The 22,739-nt window shown below is 48.6% G+C and overlaps 1 protein-coding gene across 1 annotated transcript in view; it reads right to left on the reverse strand.

Annotated features, from left to right (window-relative positions):
* Positions 1–2,851: 2,851 nt before the first annotated feature.
* Positions 2,852–22,739, reverse strand: part of aadat (aminoadipate aminotransferase) — a 104,435-nt gene continuing 84,547 nt past the window's right edge. Inside the window, exons 12-14 of the mRNA XM_078561397.1 lie at positions 10,929–11,035; positions 8,247–8,348; positions 2,852–3,014 (exon numbers count right to left, since the gene is read on the reverse strand). Coding sequence (XP_078417523.1) covers positions 2,973–3,014; positions 8,247–8,348; positions 10,929–11,035 — 251 coding nt within the window. The 3' untranslated portion in view covers positions 2,852–2,972. The remainder of the gene's footprint in view (positions 3,015–8,246; positions 8,349–10,928; positions 11,036–22,739) is intronic.

Consider the following 22,739-nt stretch of genomic DNA (forward strand, 5'->3'; position numbering starts at 1 on the left):
AGGGAGAGTCGGGGCGGGAGTTCCAGGGAGAGTCGGGGCGGGAGTTCCGGGGGGAGTCGGGGCGGGAGTTCCGGGGGGAGTCGGGGCGGGAGTTCCAGGGAGAGTCGGGGCGGGAGTTCCAGGGGGAGTCGGGGCGGGAGTTCCAGGGGGAGTCGGGGCGGGAGTTCCAGGGAGAGTCGGGGCGGGAGTTCCAGGGAGAGTCGGGGCGGGAGTTCCAGGGGGAATCGGGGCGGGAGTTCCAGGGGGAGTCGGGGCGGGAGTTCCAGGGAGAGTCGGGGCGGGAGTTCCAGGGGGAGTCGGGGCGGGAGTGCCAGGGGGAGTCGGGGGCGGGAGTTCCAGGGGGAATCGGGGTGGGAGTTCCAGGGGGAGTCGGGGATGGAGTTCCGGGGGAGTCGGACTGTGAGTTCCAGGGGGAGTTGGGGTGGGAGTTCCAGGGGGAGTCGGGGTGGGAGTAATAAAGCATAGAGTACCAAGGGTTTTATTAATAATGGCAAAGACTACAAGAGCAAGGAGGTTACGTTGCACTTGTATAAATTATTAGTTCGGCCTCTACTGGAGTATTGTGTCCAGTTCTGGGCGCCGCACATTAGGAAGGATGTGAAGGCATTGGATAGAGTGCAGAAGATTTACGAGAATGGTCCTGGGATGAGGAACTTCAGTTATGAAGATAGATTGGAGAAGTTAGGGCTGTTTTCCTTAGAGGAAAGAAGGTTGAGAGGAGATTTGATAGAGGTATTCAAAATCATGAGGGGTCTGCACAGAGTAGATAGGGAGAAACTGTTCCCACTCGTGAAAGGATCGAGAACGAGGGGGCACAGATTGAAAGTAATTGGTAAAAGAAGCAATAGTGATATGAGGAAAAACTATTTCATGCAATGACTGGTTAGGGTTTGGAATGTACTGCCTGATGGTGTGGTGGAGGCAGGTTCAACTGAGGCATGCAAAAGGGAATTAGACTGTTGTCTGAAAAGGAAGAACGTGAAGGGTTACGGGGAGAAGGTGGGGGAATGAAACTAGGTGAGTTGCTCATTCGGAGAGCCGGTGCAGACACGATGGGCCAAATGGCCTCCTTCTGAGGCCTACCAATTCTGTGATTCTGTTAAGTGGTAGGCTCTGAGGAGTTCCATTTCCCATGAGTTCCTCATTTTGCATATCAATGGTGCTGTGGGAAGAGGTCCACTCTTGGCACTGTGGTGATTGGAGACTGGGGTGAGGGTTGGGGGGCAATTGAGTTTGGAGATCAATTTGGAGGATCCTGGAGATTAGGCCCCCAGGAAGAGGACAGGGTCCTGGATATTGGAGCTGCTGAGCTCAGAGCGATGACCTGGCTTCTCTTCGCTCCACAGTCCAGAGATTAGCACTTACACTTTTATTGCAGGCATTCCGCAGGACTGGGCGCTAAGGGGCATTTGGTTGATGATGAATAGGCTCTTCTGCCTCTGCTATTTCTCTCCCTTCCCCGAGCCCACCGAACCAACCCTCCTCCAAGGTTGCTCTTTGACCAAACACAGGAGTTGTGCCTTTCTCTAGTTTCTCTCCTATCTCCCCTCATACCCTCTCCAAGCTCAGGAAACCATGAACCTGTCCATGAGATCCACTCCCTGCTCCCCTGACCCAATTCCCACTAAACTAGACCATACAAAATCCCTTCCTGGCTCCCATGTTAGCTGATATGGTTACTGTTCTCAGTGCTCGGGTACTGTCTCCCTCTCCTTCAAATCTACTCGCATTGTCCATCTGCTCAGAAACCAGCCCTTGGCCCATCCTTGCAAACCACTGTCCCCACCTCCGACCTCCCTTTCTTCCAAAAGTCCTGAAACATGTTATCACCCCTCAAATCTGTGCCCATGTTTCCCGGCCTCCATGTTTAAATTCCTCCAATCAGGTTTCCACTCCTGCTACAGGCCGGAAACAATCAAAGACACAGATGACATCCCCTGTCACAGGGGGAATACGATGTGGCGCAGTGTCACAAGACTAGAAACCCAGAAACACAGGCTAATGCTCTGGGGGCATGGGTTCAAATCCCACCACAGCTGCTGGTGGAATTTAAATTTAATTAATAAAAGCTGGAATGATAAATCTGGTCTCAGTAATGGTGACCGTGAGAACTATCATCGATTTGTCATAAAAATCCATCTGGTCCATGAATGCCCTATAGGGAAGGAAATCTGCCATTCTTACCTGGTCTGGCCTACATGTAACTTTGCCCCTGCTTCAGCTCATCTGCTGCTGAACACCTCATTCATGTTTTTGTTCCTCTGGTCTTGACTATTCTCCAACGCAATTTTAGCTAATCTCCCATGTTCTAAATTTGAGGTTATCCAAAACAAGTCCCACTTCTGTTCTCGCTGACCTATATTGACTCCCAGTTAAGCAACATATTTATTTCAAAATGTTGTACATGGACTTCCAAAAGGCATTTGATAAAGTGCTGCACGACAGGCTTGTGAGCAAAGTTGGAGCTGGACAGTAGCAATATGGGTAAGAAATTCGCTGAGTGACAGGAAGGAGGGAGTAGTGATGAAGGGTTGTGTCTCCAGCTGGAGAAAAGTTGATAGTGGAGTTCCCCAGGGGTCCGTGTTAGGCCCCCTGCTCTTTCTGATGTATATATTAATGACTAAGACTTTGGTACATAGGGCACAATTTCAAAATGCTCAAATGACATGAAACTTGCAAGTACTGTGAACTGTGAGGAGGATAGTATTAAACTTCAAATGGACATATGAATGTCCATACCCTACATTTCACTGTTTGCAAGGGAAGATTTCTTCTCAACGTCTCCCATAAACTTGCTTATTTACCCCCCCTTTTTTAAACTCGTGGCTCAACTTGAAACAGTTTATGCGAGAACATTCAAGAAAATTCGGTGAATTAAATAATTTTGAAATAAAGACTATACAGAGGATGTTAATTTTTGATTTTATTTATGAAGAGATCAACCTCATGTGTATTGTATTCAGTCGGCAGTTCTACACGTCTTCTTTGATGAGTGTGGCCAGTCTTTGTAAACCCTAGAAGGAGCAAGAAAGATGCAAATGAGGAACGCTTATTCCATCATTTTACTTCATTATTTTTTGGGACGACAGTGTATTCTCCGGAGTCCCACTGTTCCACTTTCATACTCTTGGGTCAGAAGCTAGTCTCCTTGTGCCTGCTTCCTTTCACTGTATAATTACAGAACATGTGGAGCACAGAAACAGGTCATTCGGCCTAAATGGTTATGCTCTATCCATCAGTACATCCTTCTATCCCTTTCTCTCTCATGTCATTATCTAGCTTCCCTTTATAGGCATCAATAACGCGCTAGGTGCCAACTGTGGCTCAGTAGGTAGCACTCTTATCTCTGAGTCTAGGATGGTGTGGGTTCAAGCCCTACTCTAGGGCGGAATTGCTCCAGATTCACATTAGCGGGTGCTAAAAAAGTCATTTTACCCGCCAGCCGCAATGGCGAGTTTTCGCGTCGTATTATCTGCTTCCCATCTCATTAATTATGCAGCCATCATGCCGTCTTGCTGGTGGCAGGCCTCTGATTGGCCCACCACACTGCTTACTCACGCCGGGTGACATATTTAAACTGCAGCCGCGCACTCAGTTCTCAATGCTTGCAGTCCAGATCTGCTCCAGTGAAGACACGGCCCTGAAAGCCAAGAAGAATTCAATGACCCCTCACTGGAATGCCTTTTAGAGGCCCCACCGTGACGTCCTCTACCCCCGCTCTGGCCGCAGGAGGCCCATCAATCCCAGCTTGGGAGGCGGTGGCAGTGGTGGTCAGTGCCAAGGCTGCAGAGAAGAGGCTGGCCATCCAGTGCAGAAAGAGGGTGAATGATCTCATCCATGCCGCCAGGGTAAGGCAACCATCTCATCACTCTAAACTCACACACTCACAAGCCCATCACACATTCACTGGCATCTCACTCACTACCAGCTCAAGGGACATCACCACCCATTCTCATACACACCCTCACATCTCCATCTGGCCTCATCTCCTCTGGAGACTGCCTCCTCAGCCCTCACCATCTTGAGGCCACTTGCACAGATCAACATGTGCCCCCACACACACCCTGGGATACCCCCCTTCCCCAGTGCAGCTCTCGCCCTGCAGCCTCTTCCCTTGCCTGAGGCCACTTCTCCCCCTTCCCCAAGCAAGCTCTAGCCCTGCGGCCATTGAAAAGCCACCCCCGCTTTACGACTGGTCTGATAGGTACAGACCTGCCCGTGAGCCCCCCTAAAAGTGATGTGGTGCTGCCTGTGGTGCCTGGCACTGATGACTGCGAGTGCTGCCCAAAGTAAGGTAGGAAAACAAACAGAAAAGTGCAGCTCGCCAGGCGCATGTCACTTATGTGCAATGTTGATGTGCCCAGATGATCCAGCGTGGGGGGGATGATTCTGGTGAGCAGGGCTTATAATGAGATGCTAAAGTGTTGAAATTAGGTTCCCAAAGGAAATAGATAGATTTCTGGACTCTAAAGGTGTCAAAGGGTATGAGGAGAGAGCAGAAGTACGGCGTTGACATGAACATATTGAATGGTGGAAGCAGGCTCGAAGGGCAGAATTGCCTACTCCTATTTTTCATGCTTCTAAGCCATTGGCGGTTGGAGCAGACGATCGCAAACTGGTTTCACGACAGCCACAAAACCAATTTTTGGCCTTCTCGCCATGTTGCCCGCTCACGGTCGCCATGACGCCCATCACCAAAGGGACTGGAAAATTCCACCCTAGGATTTCAGCACAAAAAAAAATCAAAGCTGAAACTTGAGTGTGATGCTGAGCGAGTGTTGCACTGTTGGAGGTGCTGTCGCTCAGGTGAGGCATTAAACCGAGGCCCTGACTGCCCTCTCGGGTGGACATATGAGATCCCCGGGTACTCTGTTGAGGAACAGCAGGGAAATCAGCCCCAAATTCCTGCTCAAGATTTATTCCTCAATCAACATGACAAACACAGATTGGTTGGTTAGCATCCGCCCGCCTGCAAGAGATGATGGGAATGCAGCCTCAGGACTTTGGTGAGATTAGGTGGAATCATCTGCTGCACTTCCTTTTGACGGCTAAACAAGTGGATTAAAGCCTGTCACAAATGCCGCACATGAGTTGTCCCTGGCCGGTGGTGCAGGGTGATCTCTGTTGGCACCTTGTTTGCAGGGCTGGCATCTGCCTTGCAGCTTCTGAAACCACACGTCGTGTTTGTGGCGAATTCCTGCCCTCAGCTGATGTCGCCATTTGTATCGATCGTCAGCTAGAGATTCCCACTTGTCATGATTAGGGGAGGTGATGGCATAGCGGTATTGCCACTGGGATAGTAATCCAGGCACCTAGAGCAGTGCTCTGGGGACCTGGGTTTGATTCCCACCACAGTAGATGGTGGAAATTGAATTAAATAAAGATCTGGAATTAAAAGTCTAATGATGACCATGAAACCGTTGTCGATTGCTGTAAAAACCCATCTGGTTCACTAATGTCCTTTAGGGAAGGGAATCTGCCGTCCTTACCTGGTCTGGCCTACCTGTGACTCCAGACCCACAGCAATGTGGTTGACTCTTAAATGCCCTCTGAAATGGCTTCACAAGCCACCCAGTTGTATCAAGCCGCTAAAAAGTCTAAAAGGCATGAAACCGAACGGACCACCCAGCGTCGATCACTGTACTGGAAATGACAATGTCAAACTCTGCCCTGTGGACCTGCAAAGTCCTCCTTACTAACATCTGGGGGCTAGTGCCAAAATTGGGAGAGCTGTCTCACAGGCTAGTCAAGCACCAGCCTGACATAGTCATCCTCACGGAATCATACTTTACAGATAATGTCCCAGACACCACCATCACCATCCCTGGGTATGTCCTGTCCCACTGGCAGGGCAGACCCAGCAGAGGTGGCGACACAGTGGTATACAGTCGGGAGGGAGGAAGTTGCCCTGGGAGTCCTCAACATCGACTCTGGACCCCATGAAGTCTCATGGCATCAGGTTAAACATGGGCAAGGAAACCTCCTGCTGATTACCACGTACTGCCCTCCCTCAGCTGATGAATCAGTGCTCCTCCATGTTGAACGTCACTTGGAGGAAGCAGTGAGTGTGCTCAGTCGGCGCAGAATGTTCTCTGGGTGGGGGGACTTCAATATGCATCACCAAGAGTGGCTCGGTTGCACCACAACAAGCCAAATCCTAAATGACATAACTGCTAGACTGGGTCTGTGGCAGGTGGTGAGGGAACCAACAAGAGCGAAAATCATAATTGACCTTATCCTCACCAACCTGCCTGCCGCAGATGCATCTGTCCAGGACAGTATCGGTAGGAGTGACCACCGCACAGTTCTTGTGGAGATGAAGTCCCGCCTTCACGTTGACGATACCCTCCCATTGTGTTGTGTGGCACTACCACCGTGCTAAATGGGTCAAATTTCGAATAGATCTAGCAACTCAAGACTGGGCATCAATGAGGTGCTGTGGGCCATTAGCAGCATCAGAATTGTACTCGAACACAATCTGTAACCTCGTGACCCGGCATATCCCCCACTCTAGCATTACCATCACGCCAGGGGATCAACCCTGATTCAATGAAGAGTGAAAGGGCATGCCAGAAGCAGCAACCCGCATGCCTAAAAATGAGGTGTCAACCTGGTGAAGCTACAACACAGGATGACCTAAGGGCTCAACAGTCTGAGCAGCAAGCGATAGACGGAGATTAGTGATTCCATAACCAACGGATCAGATTTCAGCTCTGCAGTCCTCTCACATCCAGTCCTGAATGATGGTGGACAATAAAACAACTCATTGGAGGAGGAAGCTCCACAAATATCCCCATCCTCAATGATGGGGGAGCCCAGCACATCAGTGCAAAAGATAAGGCTGAAGCATTTGCTACAATCTTCAGCCAGAAGTGCCGAGTAGATGATCCTTCTCGACCTCCTCTGATTCAGCCAATTCGGTTCACTCCACGTGATATCAAGGAATGGCTGAAGGCACTGGATACTGCAAAGGGTTTGGGCTCTGGCAATATTCTGGCAATAGTACTTAAGACTTGTTCTCTAGAACTTGCCGTGCCCCTAGCCAAGCTGTTCCAGTACAGCTACAACACTGGCATCTACCCAGCTATGTGGAAAATTGCCCAGGTATGTCCTGTACACAAAAACCAGGACAAATCCAACCCGGCCAATTACCGCCCCATCAGTCTACTCTCAATCATCAATAAAGTAATGGAAGGGGTCATCAACAGTGCTATCAAACAGCACTTGCTTAACAATAACCTGCTCAGCGATGTCCAGTCTGGGTTTCGCCAGGGTCACTCAGCTCCTGACCTCTTTACAGCCTTGGTTCAAACATGGACAAAAGAGCTGAACTCCCCAGGTGAGGTGAGAGTGACAGCCCTTGACATCAAGGCAGCATTTGATGAGTATGGCATCAAGGAGCCCGAGCAAAACTGGAGTCAATGATAATCAGGGGGAAAACTCTCCGCTGGTTGGAGTCATACCGAGCACAAAGGAAGATGGTTGTGGTTGTTGGAGGCCAATCATCTCAGTTCCAGGACATCACTGCAGGAGTTCCTCAGGGTAGTGTCCTAGGCCCAACCATCTTCAGCTGCTTCATCAATGACCTTCCTTCCATCATAAGGTCAGGAGTGGGAATGTTTGCATATCCTTGGGGATGTGGCCATCTTCCATCCTGTGCACACGTACAAGCCAGCAATGTCTTCTTCGCTTGGCATGTTTGCCCTAGAAAGGGCTGCTTCATTGCTGACTTTGTCATTATCACATTGGTGGTCGTGGGAGCTTGCTGTGTGCAAAATTGATTGCTCTGTTTCCTCCATGACAACAGTGACTACACTTCAAAAGTACTTCATTGGCTGTAAAGTGCTTTGGGAGTGCCTGTGGTCATGAAAGGCGCTATATAAATGCAAGCCTTGTTCTTCTTAATCACCTCAACTGCCTCCATATGGCAGTGAGTTCCACATTCCCACCACTCTCTGGGTAAAGCAGTAGCTCCTCAATTCCCAAATGGATCTATTCGTGACTAGCTGATATTCGTGGCCGCTAGTTTTGTTTCCCACCACAAGTGCGAACATCTTCTCCGCATCTACCCTATCAAACACCTTCACAATTTGAAAGGCCTCCATCAGTTTGCAACTCACTCAGCTTTCTCTGTCCTGAAAGAATGAGCCCCAGCCTGTTCGATCTTTCCTGATAGTTGTAACCTCTCAGTTCTGGTATCATCCTTCTAAGGGCTTAATGACTCAGTGAACAATGAAAGCACTTACTTGATCTATTTGTTCATGGGTAGAAATGGAGAAGGTGGCACGGATGTATGAAGAAGGCGTTGAGCTGTCAAGCATGAACGCTCGGCCGGGAACGAACAGCACCTGAGGAGAGGCAGACATACGCATTCTTAGCAGGGGACAATGATGAATATACGAAACTGGAGTAGATAGAAGTAGGTCAACCGGCCCCCGTGCCTGCTCCGCTATTCAGCAAGACCATGGCCGAGCTGCCCGTGTCTCGGGTTCGACATTCCCATCTACCCCCCATAACCTTTGATTCCCCTGCCGAACAAGAATCTATCTACCCGTGCCTTAAAAATATTCAATGACCCCGCCTCCACCGCCTTTGGAGGCAGAATTCCAAAGTCACACAACCCTCAGACAAATCATTTCTCTTCATCTCTGAACTAAAAGGGCGACCCCTAATTTTAAAACAGTGCCCCCTAGTTCTGGACTCACCCACAAGAGGAAACATCCTTTCCACGTCCACCTTGTCAATACCGTTCAGGATCTTGTATATTTCAATCAAGACACCCTCACTCTTCTAAACTCCAGTGGAAACCAGCCCAGTCTGTCTAACCTTTCCTCTTCAGGTAACCCGCTCATTCCAGGTATCAATCTAGTAAACCTCCTCTGAACCGCCTCCAATGCATTTATATCCTTCCTTAAATAAGACAACCAAAACTGCACACAGTATTCGAGATGCTGTCTCACCAATGCCCCTGTATAACTGAAGCATAACATCCTTACTTTTATGTTCAATTCCTCTCGTAATAAAGGATAGCATTCCATTAGCCTTCTTAATTACTTGCTGCACCTGCATACTGACTTTTTGTGGCTCATGCACTAGATCCCTCTGCACCTCAGAATCCTGCAGTTGTTCTCCATTTAAGTAATACTCTGCTTTTTTATTCTTCCTTCCAAAGTGAACAACTTCACATTTCCCCACATTATACTGCATCTGCCAGATTTTTGCCCACTCACTCGACGCATCTTTATCCGTCTGCAAACTCCTTATATCTTCTTCACAACATACTTTCCCACCTATCTCTGTGTCGTCTGCAAATTTTGCTACCATGTCTTCACTCCCCTCATCTAAGTCACGGATGTAAATTGTAAAAAGTTGAGGCCCCAGCACAGACCCCTGCAGGACTCCACTCGCCACATCCTGCCAATCAGACAAAGACCCATTTATGCATTCTCTATACTGTTTTCATGGCATTTATAAACTTGTGTAAAGATAAAAAAGGGGTTGGAGGGAGAAATAAATAAAATAAGCACATGGGGCAGGATTTTTTGGATGGCGGGGTTATCCACCTTGTCACCAGAAGAGTTGGCAGGGAATGCATCCCCACTGAGCACGACAGCGCCGCTGCCATTTAACGCTCCGAGGGGCATTAATTGGCTGGAGGTAGGATTTTGGCCCTTCACTCAGGTGGAAGTCCTGCCTCAGATAGCTGACACCAATTTGATTGGCTAATGGCAGCAGTGGCCAAGACTGGGACGACAAGCAGTTGCCAGATTCTAAGTTCTAGGGTCCAGAACCAGAACCAAGTGGGGCCTCACAGTGGAGAGGACAGGTGATGCCCAGGAGTGTGGGGAGAGTGGCCACACGCCATCCTGACTTGGAAATATATCGGCCGTTCCTTCACTGTCGCTGGGTCAAAATCCTGGAACTCCCTCCTTAACAGCACTGTGGGTGTACCTACACCACATGGACTGCAGGGGTTCAAGAAGGCAGCTCACCATCATCTTCTCAAGGGCAACTAGGGATGGGCAATAAATGCTGGCCTAGCCAGTGAAGCCCACATCCCGTGAATGAATAAAAAAAAAAATCCCTCACGGTCACCTAACACAAGCATTAATGCCCCTGGACATGCCATCGGGGAGCCTAGTGACTCTTTAAAGCCCCGTTCTGGGACATTCAGCAGGGACATTTGCTCTGCTCGGTATTTTTTTACTTTCTTTCAGCCCCTAGCAAAAAAGATGCATTCATCGTTTTTTTCCTGAATGCATCTTTAAATGGAGTCGGGAGTGGGGTGGAGTTGGTTGTGGGAGGAAGTTTGCAAGTATTCTTCCTGGCTCCACAACACTACTGTGGGCCTCTGCCAGCCCTTCATTCTCCTCCTCCTTTTCGTCGACCTGGTTTTTAAACCAGTTCTCTTCAAAGCGGCAAGCTCCCTCTGGGTGCCTGATGAGTCTCGAGGCCCCAACTTGGGAATGAGCTTTGGGCCTTCAGCGCAGGATGAGGAGCAGGAAAGGGTGAAGGAGGTGAGGGTGAAGACGAAATGAAGGTGGACAAGGTGAAGGAAACATGAGGGAAGAGGCAGGGAGGGTGAAGATGAGGGGAGGATGAAAATGAGGCAAGGATGAGGAGGAATGGAAGGTAATGAAGAGGAGAGTGAGAATGAAGAGGGGAGAGTGATGAGGAGGAGAGAGAGAGTGAAGAAGAGGGGAGACTGATGAGGAGGAGTAGGAGAATGAAGAGGAGAGAGTGATGAGGAGGAGTGGGAGAGTGAAGGAGAGGGGAGAGTGATAAAGAGGAGAGGGAGAATGAAGAAGAGGGGAGACTGATGAGGAGGAGAGGCTGAAGTGGAGGAGAAAATAAAGAAACAAACAACAGTTTCATTCCAGATTGTCATGAGTTGCCGGGACAGTTGCTACCATCAGCCAAGCCATTACCCCTTTTTGCAGTGCCTTCTCCGAGATTAGCTGATAAGTGTCTGGGATTCTCTTTAGCTTCATCCAGAAGAACATGCCAGCATTGGGGACATGCCAATCAACTTCATCTGGAACACAAGAAGCAAGCAATATGGGGAAAGATCCATGAAATATTAACCAAAGCGCATATTATAAAGCTTGCATATAACTGTTATCTCAGCTAGACAGGAAGAAGAATTTAAAAAATGACTAGAGTCTTACAAAGGAAAGGTGGCGAGAAGTGCCTTTTGTTCAGTTCCCCTCTCCAGTCACCAAATTTAAAATAATTAGTGGACATGGAGCAAAGCTACAATGTATCAAGAATTAGCGGAGTTGCGTTAACATTCAAGAATTATTGCTCCATTGCTCTCTGTGTAGGCAGGGACTTTACCCATGTGGCCACTAAGCTTAGATCAAAAAAATTCCACTTTCTAAATTCCCTTTAGGTGAATGAGGACGGAGAGTTAATGGTTGGGGTGTGAGCCTTCGTCAGGGTTTGGTCTGATGAAGAAGCAGGTCAAGTAAAGTTGACCTTCCTCCCCCTTCCAGATGCTGGCTGACTGTCAGCGTGTTTCTGTTCCCCATCTCCTCAAATCTCCACGCGTAAGGAAGGATTAGGTTCTGGCTTTGGCAGGCTGAAATGTAGGGCACCTCCCCAAGGTGAGAGCAAAACCACCGCCCTGTATCCCACCCCCCCCACCTCCCAGTTGTCATGGCTCTTCCTCTGCTTCAGTTGCTACACTTAGCCCTGTTGGGCCTATTCACCTCTTCACCAGCTCAATACAAATGAGGAAGGTATCTTGTCTCGGTAGAAAAATGTAACTCTCTTCGTCACTGAGCCTTTTGCTTCACCTTCCCAGAAGTTTAATCCAAGTGCTGATCATTTTGCAGAAAGCATTTCCTGACTTAGACCCCAAATTTGTGTCATTAGTTTGTCCCCTTTCCATGGTGTATCTTGTGGTGTTTTAGAATCATGTTCCCTTATAGATATTAACTACCACTCATTTGGTGGCACCCATGTATTAGAAGGCTGTTGGCGGAATCGTCCCAAATTTGCACTAAGTGCGGTAGCAGGCGGGAAAAACGACGTTTAACCCGCCGGCCACAATGGTGTATCGTCCCATGCCACATTAATTGTGCATCCCTGGGACACACGCTGTTTCGATGGCGGTGACCTCTTCCATCACTCTACAGATAATTGGGAGTAGACCGATGGGGCGGTAATTGGTTGGGTTGGGGTTTGTCCTGTTGTGTGCAAATTGGCAGACGTGCTTCCCCACGCCAAAACAGTCTTCAAAAGCACATCATGGTTGTGCATCACCTCGGAATGTCCTTGCGTAGTGAAAGACAAACATCTACTTACTGGCAATCGGCAGTCAAACTTTTTTAAAAATTCATTCACGGGATGTGGACTTTGCTGGCTGGGCCAGCATTTATTGCCCATACCTAGTTGCCCTTGAGAAGGCGGTGGTGAGACTCCTTCTTGAACCGCTGCAGTCCATGTGGTGTAGGTAGACCCACAGTGTTGTTAGGAAGGGGGTTCCAGGGTTTTGACCCAGCGACAATGAAGGGACGACGATATATTTCCAAGTTAGGATGATGAGTGATGAACTTCCAGGCGGGGGTGTTCCCATTTACCTGCTGCCCTTGTCCTTCTAGCTGGTAGTGGTCGTGGGTTTGGAAGGTGCTAAGGAGCCCTGGTGAATTCCTGCAGTGCATCTTGTAGATGATACACACTGTTGTTACTGTGTGTCGGTGGTGGAGCGAGTGAATGTTTGTGGATGTGATGCCAATCAAGCAGACTGCTTTGTCCTGGACGGTGTCCAGCTTCTTCAGTGTTGTTGGAGCTGCAATCATCCAGGCAAGTTGGGGGTATTCCATCACACTCCTGACTTGTGCCTTGTAGATGGTGGACAGGCTTTGGGGAGTCAGGAGGTGAGTTACTTGTCGCACGAGTTCTAGCCTCTGACCCGTTCTTGTAGCCAGTGTAGTTTCTGGTCAATGGTAACTCCCAGGATGTTGATAGTCGGGGATTCAGTGATGGTAATGCCATTGAACGTCTGGGGGAGATGGTTGGATTCTCTCTTGTTGGAGATAGTCATTACCTGACACTTGTGTATTGTGAATGTTACTTGCCAGCCCAAGCCTGGATATTATCCAGGTCTTGCTGCATTTGAACATGGGCTGCTTCAGTATCTGAGGAGTCGCGAATGGTGCTAAACATTGTGCAATCATCAGCGAACATCCCCTCTTATGACCTTATGATGGAAGGAAGGTCATTGATGAAGCAGCTGAAGATGGTTGGGCCTAGGACACTATTCTGAGGAACTCCTGCAGTGATGTCCTGGAGCTGAGATGACTGACCTCCAACAACCACAACCATCTTCCTTTGTGCTAGGTATGACTCCAACCAGCGGAGAGTTTTCCCCCTGATTCCCATTGACTCCAGTTTTGCTAGGGCTCCTTGATGCCACACTCAGTCAAATGCTGCCTTGATGTCAAAGGCAGTCACACTCACCTCACCTCGGGTGTTCAGCTCTTTTGTCCATGTTTGAACCAAGGCTGTAATGAGGTCAGGAGATGAGTGGCCTTGGCAGTACTCAAACTGGGCATCAGTGAGCAGGTTATTGCTAAGCAAGTTCTGCTTGATAGCACTGTTGATGACCCCTTCCATTACTTTACTGGTGATGGAGAGTAGACTGATGGGGCGGTAATTGGCTGGGTTGGATTTGTCCTGCTTTTTGTATACAGGACATACTTGCACAATTTTCCACATAGCCGGGTAGATGCCAGTGTTGTAGCTGTACTGGAACAGCTTGGCTAGGGGCGTGGCACGTTCTAGAGCACAAGTCTTCAGTACTATTGCCGGAATATTGTCATGGCCCATAGCCTTTGCAGTATCCAGTGCCTTCAGCCGTTTCTTGATATCACATGGAGTGTATCGAGTTGGCTGAAGACTGGCATCTGTGATACTGGGGACCTCCTGAGGAGGCTGAGATGGATCACCATTTGGCACTTCTGGCTGAAGATTGTTGTGAATGCTTCAGCTTTATCTTTTGCACTGATGTGCTGGGCTCCCCCATCATTGAGGATGTAGGTATTTGTGGAGCCTCCTCCTCCAGTGAGTTTTTTAATTGTCAACACAGTTCATGACTGGATGTGGCAGGACTGCAGAGCTTAGATCTGATCCGTTGGTCGTGGGATCACTTAGCCCTGTCTAACACTTGTTGCTTATGTGGTAGATTGGTGTCTGTGGGATCTTGCTGTGTGCAAATTGGCTGCTTTGTTTCCTACATTACAACAGTGACAACCCTTCAAATAGGGAAAAGTGTTTCATTTGCTGTAAAGGGATTTGTGGCATCTTGAGGTTGTGGAATGCGCTTGGGCTCACCATCTCACCCTCGAGGCAAAGCCGGCCTAGAGCCAACCTGCTCCACGCTGGCCCGGCCCACTGCATAAAGCGCTGTAGGCCGGCTAAGCAAGGGCTGAGTGGGACTTGTGCCCCTCACTGGGGAGGTGGTCCCACCCTTGGGGGGCACCAGGAGCGTGTAGGTGGACGTTGCCAGGATTGCAAGAGGAGGCAGAAGGCAGCCCATGGGTCCTGGAAACAGGTAATTCTGACTCTTGGGCAGGGAGGGTTTGTGCACCTTTAGGGAGGGTGGGTGCGGGGGAGGGCGGGGGTGGTTTTAAGGCAACAGGTGGGTAGGAAGAAAGGGAGGTCGATTTTGGGGGGGGGGGGGCTGCCCTCCGATTGGCAAAGGGCAACCCCTTCCTTCCCGCTCTTTGAAGAGATTACTTAAAAAATCGGGCTGCCCCCACTCCCGCTCGGCTGCCTTGCCAAATGTTTTATGGCGTGGGCAGCATTTTATAGAATTATATTATATTTAATATATATATTATATTATATATATTAATATAATATATATTAATTATATTGAAGTTTAGAAGGATGAGGGGGGATCTGATTGAAACTTACAGAATACTGAAAGGCCTGGATAGAGTGGACGTGGGGAAGATGTTTCCATTAGTAGGAGAGACTAGGACCCGAGGGCATAGCCTCAGTGTAAAGGGAAGACCTTTTAGAACAGAGATGAGGAGAAACTTCTTTAGCCAGAGAGTGGTGAATCTATGGAATTCATTGCCACAGAAGGCTGTGGAGGCCAGGTCATTGAGTGTATTTAAGACCGAGATAGATAGGTTCTTGATTGGTAAGGGGATCAAAGGTTACGGGGAGAAGGCGGGAGAATGGGGTTGAGAAACTTATCAGCCATGATTGAATGGCGGAGCAGAGTCGATGGGCCGAATGGCCTAATTTCTGCTCCTATATCTTATGGTCTTTATCAAGGTCAATCGGCTTGGTAAAATGTCCAAATGACCCTCGATTATCTATTGAAATATTGTGGTAGGGCTGCCTATTTCGGCGCCTGCCCACCCACTCCCTGTATTCGAGGGGTGAGCTCAGGGGTTGGCGGGAAGGTGATGGGCTGGACACCCGCCCTAAATTTCACCCCGCCCTACAACATGAAAACGTGCCCCCGATGCAGCCCTTTATCTTTTTCAATTTCCTTGATTTTCCATTCAAGGGCAATTAGGGATGGGCAACAAACGCTGGCCTAGCCAGCGACGCTCATGTCCCATGAAAGAATAAATCAAAAAAGGCAATCCATAACGGGCTGGAAGAATACGAGTTAAGAGAGGCCGGCAGTCAATAGCTCTAGAGAGTAGTGCCAGAGTCTCTCAGGCTAGGGGTGTCTCCCTGCTGCTTTTCCTCAGGGCCAGTCAGTCTATGGGTTTCGAGAGCCGCTTCCTCTTGTCTAAATTAAGTACTTGACAACACCCGCCAATTATCCTGACTGATACAGTGTAAAATAGAGGAGAGTGACATAAGCAGTAGATTGTGGACATGCTGGACGTCACTCAGACACGTCGATCTGAGTCAAATACTGGAAGTATTGCATCAGGCCTATTAACATCTAAAATTATTAAAAGGGAAAGGCAAGGTTAATGTTTCGGGGAACGTGTGCCGCTTTGTCTGATGCGTTAGCCGGTCTTTTTAGGTTTTTAAGTCTTTACGGGCTCAAGGGGAAGCTAGACAAACGCATAAAAGGAGAAAGGAGTAGATGGAAATGCTGACTGGCTAAGGGGTGGGAGGAGGCTCATGTGGATCATAAACACTGGGATAAACCTGTTGGGCTAAAGGGCCTGTTTCTGCACTACATATTTTACATAATTCCATGTTTGCGCATTGCCCGATTTATGAGCCAGTCTTTTTCGCCGTTGAGAAGCTGACGGATCTGCTTCAATTTCAGCCCTTTCCCCTCTGTTTTGAACACCGCAATGGTCAAGTGAGCATCTGGCGAAGTCTGGATTCCAGCAGACGGGTTGTGAAAATAAGCCACACTTAAAAAACAGAAGCCAGCTGTTATCTAACCAGGAGTCATTCCCAGTCTACTGGCTTCCCTCTAATCTTCACAAGGAAGGGGGTAGTAGGGGCTGGCCTCAGGCAAATCTGGAATGAATTTACAAATTCAAGTCTCCCCCCCGTCCGCCTCAGGCTTGACGTTTTCAACAGAATGACCCTTCAGGGTGCTTGTGGTGAGCTACCGGATCCCTCCTGTCAAATGACAGGGTTGCCCTTCCACTGTGATGGCCCGGCAGCTGTGGCCGCCCTTAATTTTAATGATTCTTCGAGTCTTTGTCAGAGGCTGCCTCTATCTAGCCAGCGATGTGCACGTCCTGTGAACGAATAAATAAAAAAAAAAAGACCCCACAGACCCAGAATGTGTTAAGTTAGCAGATCATCTGTCTTGTTGGTGATGTTGGTTCAGGGCTAAATATGAGTCACATATTGTTAAAACGTCTAACCGACCCTTGATTATCTATTTAAATATGGTGGTAGGGCTGCCGATTTTGGCGCTCGCCCACCTACTTCCTGTATTACGTGGGTGATACTTCCCTTCTTTTAATGCTTCTTCTTTATTCATTCATGGGATGTGGGCATCACTGGCTAGGCCAGCAGTTGTTGTCAATCCCGAGTTGCCCTTGTTCAGAGGGTATTTCAGAGTCAACCACATTGCTGTGGGTCCGGAGTCACACGTAGGCCAGACCAGGTAAGGGCAGCAGATTTCCTTCCCGAAAGGACATTAGTGAACCAGATGGGGTTTTTAAGACAATTGACAATGGGTTCCTGGCCACCATCAGTCTTTTAATTCCAGAGTTTTATTGAATTCAAACTTCACCATCTGCCTTTGTGGGATTCAAATCCGGATCCCTAGAGCATTACCCTGGGTCTCTGGGATACTAGTCTAGTGACAGTACCACTTAGGCGGCTGGATATCTTACGAAGACTTGAGAAAGCAGACAGGGCTCGGGTTTAACATCTCGTCTGAAATTCAGGAAATCAGAGAGCGTTTAGAACAGGGGTTCCCAAACTGTGGATCGCGACCCTGGGACCAGCGATTAGGCTCGCGCGCTCTAAGGCTGCAATGGCAGCTGTGGGGCGCAGACTCAGATCTGACAGTCCTCAGATTGCCCGTGAAGCCCCTTTAAATGTGCACGACGTTTTTTTTTTGCCTGTGAGCGTGGCCTAATCTGATGAGTTCTGAAGCCCGATCGCTAACAACAAGTCCACAAAATGGTGGGCGTCTTTGTTGATTTTTGCCTTCACTGTCTCTTTTCCTACATTGGCAGCACACGCCTCCCCCCCTGTGGGACTGCCCACCGTCTCAGGCAATCCGATGGGCTCTCCTCGTCCGTAGAGAACTGCCATCCCTAGTGTGACAGGGCTTTCAGAGGCAGCCCCTTCAATCGGCTGCTGCTGGAAGGATTGCGTAGAATGGGAGGGACTCGGGTTCGGGACACATCTGGGATCCCGGCGCTTGAGATTCTTTTAACGTGGCAAGATCCTGTCATCATCGTTAATAATCAGGAGTTTAATCTTTGGAACAAAAATATTACAAAATGAACTTTCATTTATGTAGCACCTGTCATGACCTCCCAAAGTGCTTCACAGCTAATGAAGTACTCTTGAAGTAGCGTCATTGCTGTAACGTAGGCAAAAAAAAAAGCAGGCAATTTTGCTGGGTCAAAATCCTGGAATTCCCCCCCCACCCCTAACAGCACTGTGGGTGTACCTACACCACATGGACTGCAGCGGTTCAAGAAGGCAGCTCACCACCACCTTCTCAAGGGCAACTAGGGATGGGCAATAAATGCTGGCCCAGCCAGCGACTTTCACATCCGGTAAATGAATTAAAAAAAAAAATTTGCATAGCAGACTCCCTCAGTTACTCCAGGGACAAATATTGACTGAGACAACACGAAGCACTTCTCAGTTCTTCTCCGAAATAGTGCCATGGGATCTTTCACGTACACCTGAGTCGTCATTCTGGGTCACTGTCTAATACCTCATCCGAAAGACGGCATTTCCGACTTGGCAGCACCTCCGTCGACACCTCGTTGAAATGTCAGATTTGATGCTCGAATCTCTGGAGCCGGAGTTGAACCCACAGCCGCCTTGCGCGGGGCAATAGTGCCACCCACAGGGCCAGAGCTGTACTGCACGTGGGTTAAAGGAACCTCTGCTCGAGTCACACAGGACACCTTCAAGTGCCCTGGGCATAGGCAGTCTCAACCTAACCCAAGAGGGACCAGGCACACAGGCCAAAAACTTCATAATTATGGGACACCAAACATTTCACAGTGAAGGAAAATGTCGGTTGCTCCTCGCAGATTGGTTAAGTCAGATTATTGAGCCACGGTATTGGCACAACTTGTATTGACGTAGCCAACTTTAATGCCAATCAATTTCTTCCCCGTGAAGACAAGGGAACACTAAGCCAAAGGAGCAGCTATTTGAAGGGCTGGTGAAAAGCTTGATTTTTAAATAGGGTCTTAAAGGAGAGGGAGATTGAGCGATAGAGACCCCACTGACTTGAAACGTTAACTCTGTTTCTCTCACTCCACAGATGCTGCCTGGCTTGCTCAGTATTTCCAGCATTTGCCGTTATTATTTCAGACTTCTAGCAGAATTTTCTAGCTGTTTCCCCTTGTGGGAGAGTCTAGGACCAGACGGCATAATCTCAGAGTAAGGGGTCGCCCATTTAAGACAGAGATGAGGTCAATCTGTGGAATTCTTTATTGCAGAGGGCTGGAGAGGCTGGGTCGTTGAAATATATGCAAGGTTGAGCTAGACGGGTTTTTAATCAGTAAGGGGGCCAAGGGTTATGGGGCAAAGGCAGGAAAGCGGAATTGAGAATGATCAGATCTGCCACGATCTCACTGAATGGTGGAGCAGACTCGAAGGGCCGAATGGCCTACTTCCGCTCCTACGTCTTATGGTCTACTTTTTCCTTCTGCATCCATGGGTCCAGAGTTTATTTGTTATGTCTTAGCCATAAACCTGAAATCGCGCAGTTAGCATTTCAGGAACCTATTGCACTCGAGCCTCCCCGACTCTCCCAGTCCCCAAGCCACAGGTTCGGTCGTGTCGAGGACACGGCAACGGAGCAGAACCCCTGGGAAAAGTCACCCTTCCTTTGTAACTCTGCAAACTAGAAGCTCGGTTTATTGATCAATCTTGACCCAGGAGGAAACCGTTTATGGTTCCATCGAACATCAAGGTTCCAGCTTGTGATGTCCAGCGTTAAAGATGTTGCAAAAAGATTTCCCCAGTGGGGAAATCACCCGGAGTTTTAAAGGCGACCAAGGCATTCCGGAACAGCAGCTTCCACTGGTAAAAGCCCTTCACATAAGAGTCATTACAACGGAGAAGGAGGCCATTCAGCCCATCGAGCCCATGCGTCTCGTCGCAAAGCGGCTCAGGCCGCTTTAACGGGGGCGGAGCAGGGAGGAGGAGCCAAGGCAAGGTCAATGTGAAAAGGGGTTTCCGGGGAGGCTTTTGAAAGCAGGGGTTTTGGAGCCTTGGGAGGAGAGGGTGGTGTAGTGTCGTGGCCACATCACTGGATTAGTAAATCCAGAGAGCCAGGCTGATGCTCTGGGGGCAAGGGGTTCTAATCCCACCCTGGCAGCCACTGGAATTTAAATCCAATTAATTCAAAAATCTGGAATATGAAGCCAGTCTCAGTAATGGTAACCACGACAACCATCATCGATTGTTGTAAAAACCCATCAGGTTCACCCATGCCCATTTTGGGAAGGAAATCTGCCACCCTTACCCTGTCTGGCCGACACGTGACTCCTGGCCCACAGCAGCGTGGTTGACTCTTGACTTCCCCCTGAACAAGGGTAATTAGGGATGGGCAATAAATGCTGGCCTTGGCAGCAATGCCCACATCCCATGAAAGAACAAAGTAAAAAAAAAAAAATCTCTACCCTGCAGAACTGTGAATGTTCAATCAATGAGCATGGTTAAGACTCAATTTGAGAGGTTTTCAGTAACTAAAGGGTGGGGGGATAATTTGAGGTAGGAGGTCGACCATTGAATGGTGGAGCAGGCTTGGGGGCCATATGTCCTCCTCCTACTCCTATTTAATACGCTCTTATATTCCACAGAGTTGGAACATCATGGGTGAAAGATTGGGATCAGATGGCGTAAGGGTATTGAGATTGGGAGCAGTAATCCAGTTGCCAAAACAATGGAGTAAGCCAAATATAAAAATAGCTGGAAAAACTCAGCAGGTCTGACAGCATCTGCGGAGACGAAGACAGAGTTAACGTTTCGAGTCCGTATGACTCTTCATCTGAAGAAGAGTCATACGGCTCTTCATCTGAAGAAGAGTCATACGGACTGGAAACGTTAGCTCTGTCTTCGTCTCCGCAGATGCTGTCAGACCTGCTGAGTTTTTCCAGCTATTTTTGTTTTGTTTCAGATTTCCAGCATCCGCAGTATTTTGCGTTTATTATAATGGAGTAAGCCAGCTAGAAGAGAAGGTTTCTCTGGGGAAGGTGGAGCAAGAACAGAGAAGGATCAGAAAATGTGGTGAGGATCTTGAAATCAAGATAGTAGGGGGCAAAGCAAGGAACCGAACCGTGATGGGGGGTGGGAACAGAAGACACTGACCGGCGTTCTGAAGTTTACGTTGTTCAGGAGGTGATGCGGTAAGGAGACAATTTGAGAAACGGGACTCAGAGGATAAAAGTTACAAATGAGAGCTTGAACACTAAGAGTGAAGTTTTATTTTACTGATTCATTTGGACAATGTGGGCTTTGCTGGCAGGGTGGGCATTTAATCCTATTTGCCCAGGTCTCCTGTAGGGCTGGGAATTCTCAGCAAGTCTGGCAGCAGGCATGGAGAGAAAAAAACAGAGGTTCAAGTGGAATGACTCAAAACGTCAATTCTGCTCCTCTCTCCACAGCTGCTGCCCGACCCTCTGAGCTTTTCCAGCACTTTCTGTTTTTTTATTTCAGATTTCTAGCATCCGGAGTAATTTGCTTTTATTCCTGTACGAGCTTCTCTGAGACATTCTCCTCTTCTTTGCTCTTGCCTGTCATCCATCCTGATGTATGCTCCTGATGTCTGGAGGAGGTGAGGTTCCCCAGGGGAGGGCTCTCTCCGTGGGAGACCTTCCCTTTTCGGTCTGTGGCTGAAACCCTCATTCATGCCTTTGTTACCTCTCAGCGCAACTATTCCAACATTGTCCTGGCTAGTCTCCCACATTCTACCCTCTGCCAACCTAACTTGTACCAAGTCCCATTCACCTATCATCCCTGCGCTCTCAGACCAACATTGGCTCCAGGTTAAAATTCTCATCCTTGTTTTCAACTCCTTCCACGTTCTTGCCTCTTCCCATCTCCCCAGCCCCACAACCCTTGGAGATATCTGCGTTTCTCTAATTCTGGTCTCGAACACCCCAATTTTAATCACTCCACCATTGGTAGCGGTGCCTTCAGTTGCCAAGGTTCTGGAATTCCGTCCATAAGTCTCTCAACCTCTCTCCCTCTCTCCTCCTTTAAGACGCTCTTTAAAACCTTTATTTATCAGAGATCTTTCAGGCAGTAACAAGCAAGGTGGATAAAGGGGAACCAGTAGATGTGGTGTACTTGGATTTCCTAAACGCATTTGCTAAGGTGCCACATCAGAGGCTACTACACAAGGCAACAGCATTTGGTATAGGGGGTAATATATTAGCATGGATAAATTATTGGTTAGCTAACAGAAAGCAGAGAGTAGTGATATGGGTCTTTTTCAGGTTGGCAAACTGTAACGAGTGCCACAGAGATCAGTGCAGGAGCCTCAACTATTTATAATCTATGTCAATGACTTGGATGAAGGGCCCAAGTGTATGGTAGCTAAATGTGCCGATGACACCAAGATAGGTCGGAAAGTAAGTTGTCAAGAGGAGGTAGAGAGTCAACAAAGGGGTATAGACAGGTTAAGTGAGTGGGAAAAATTTGGCAGATGGGGTATAATGTGGGAAAATGGGAATTTGTCCACTTTGGCAGGCAGAATAGAAAAGCAGCATATTATTTAAATGGAGAGAGGTTGCAGAACTCGGTGGTACAGAGGGATCTGGGTGTCCTGGTACACGAATTGCAAAAAAAGAGGTTAGTGTGCAGGTACAGCAAGTGATTAGGAAGGCAAATGGCAAGTTGGCATTTATTGCAGGGGGAATGGATTATAAAAGTAGGGGAGCTTTACTGCAGCTGTACAGGGCCTTGGTGAGACCATGGCCGGGATTTTCTGGGACCCACTGTGGGAGATTTGGTGGCCCAGCCAAAAGTCCATTGACTGTCGGGGGGGGGAACGGACAATCAGGGCGGCGGCAGGCGGGGCCAGTAAAGTCCTGCCCCACATCTGGAGCACCGTGTACAATTTTTGTCTCTTTATTTGA

This window comes from Cetorhinus maximus, chromosome 2 (genome assembly GCF_964194155.1).
Source record: "Cetorhinus maximus chromosome 2, sCetMax3.hap1.1, whole genome shotgun sequence".
NCBI classification, from domain to species: domain Eukaryota; kingdom Metazoa; phylum Chordata; class Chondrichthyes; order Lamniformes; family Cetorhinidae; genus Cetorhinus; species Cetorhinus maximus.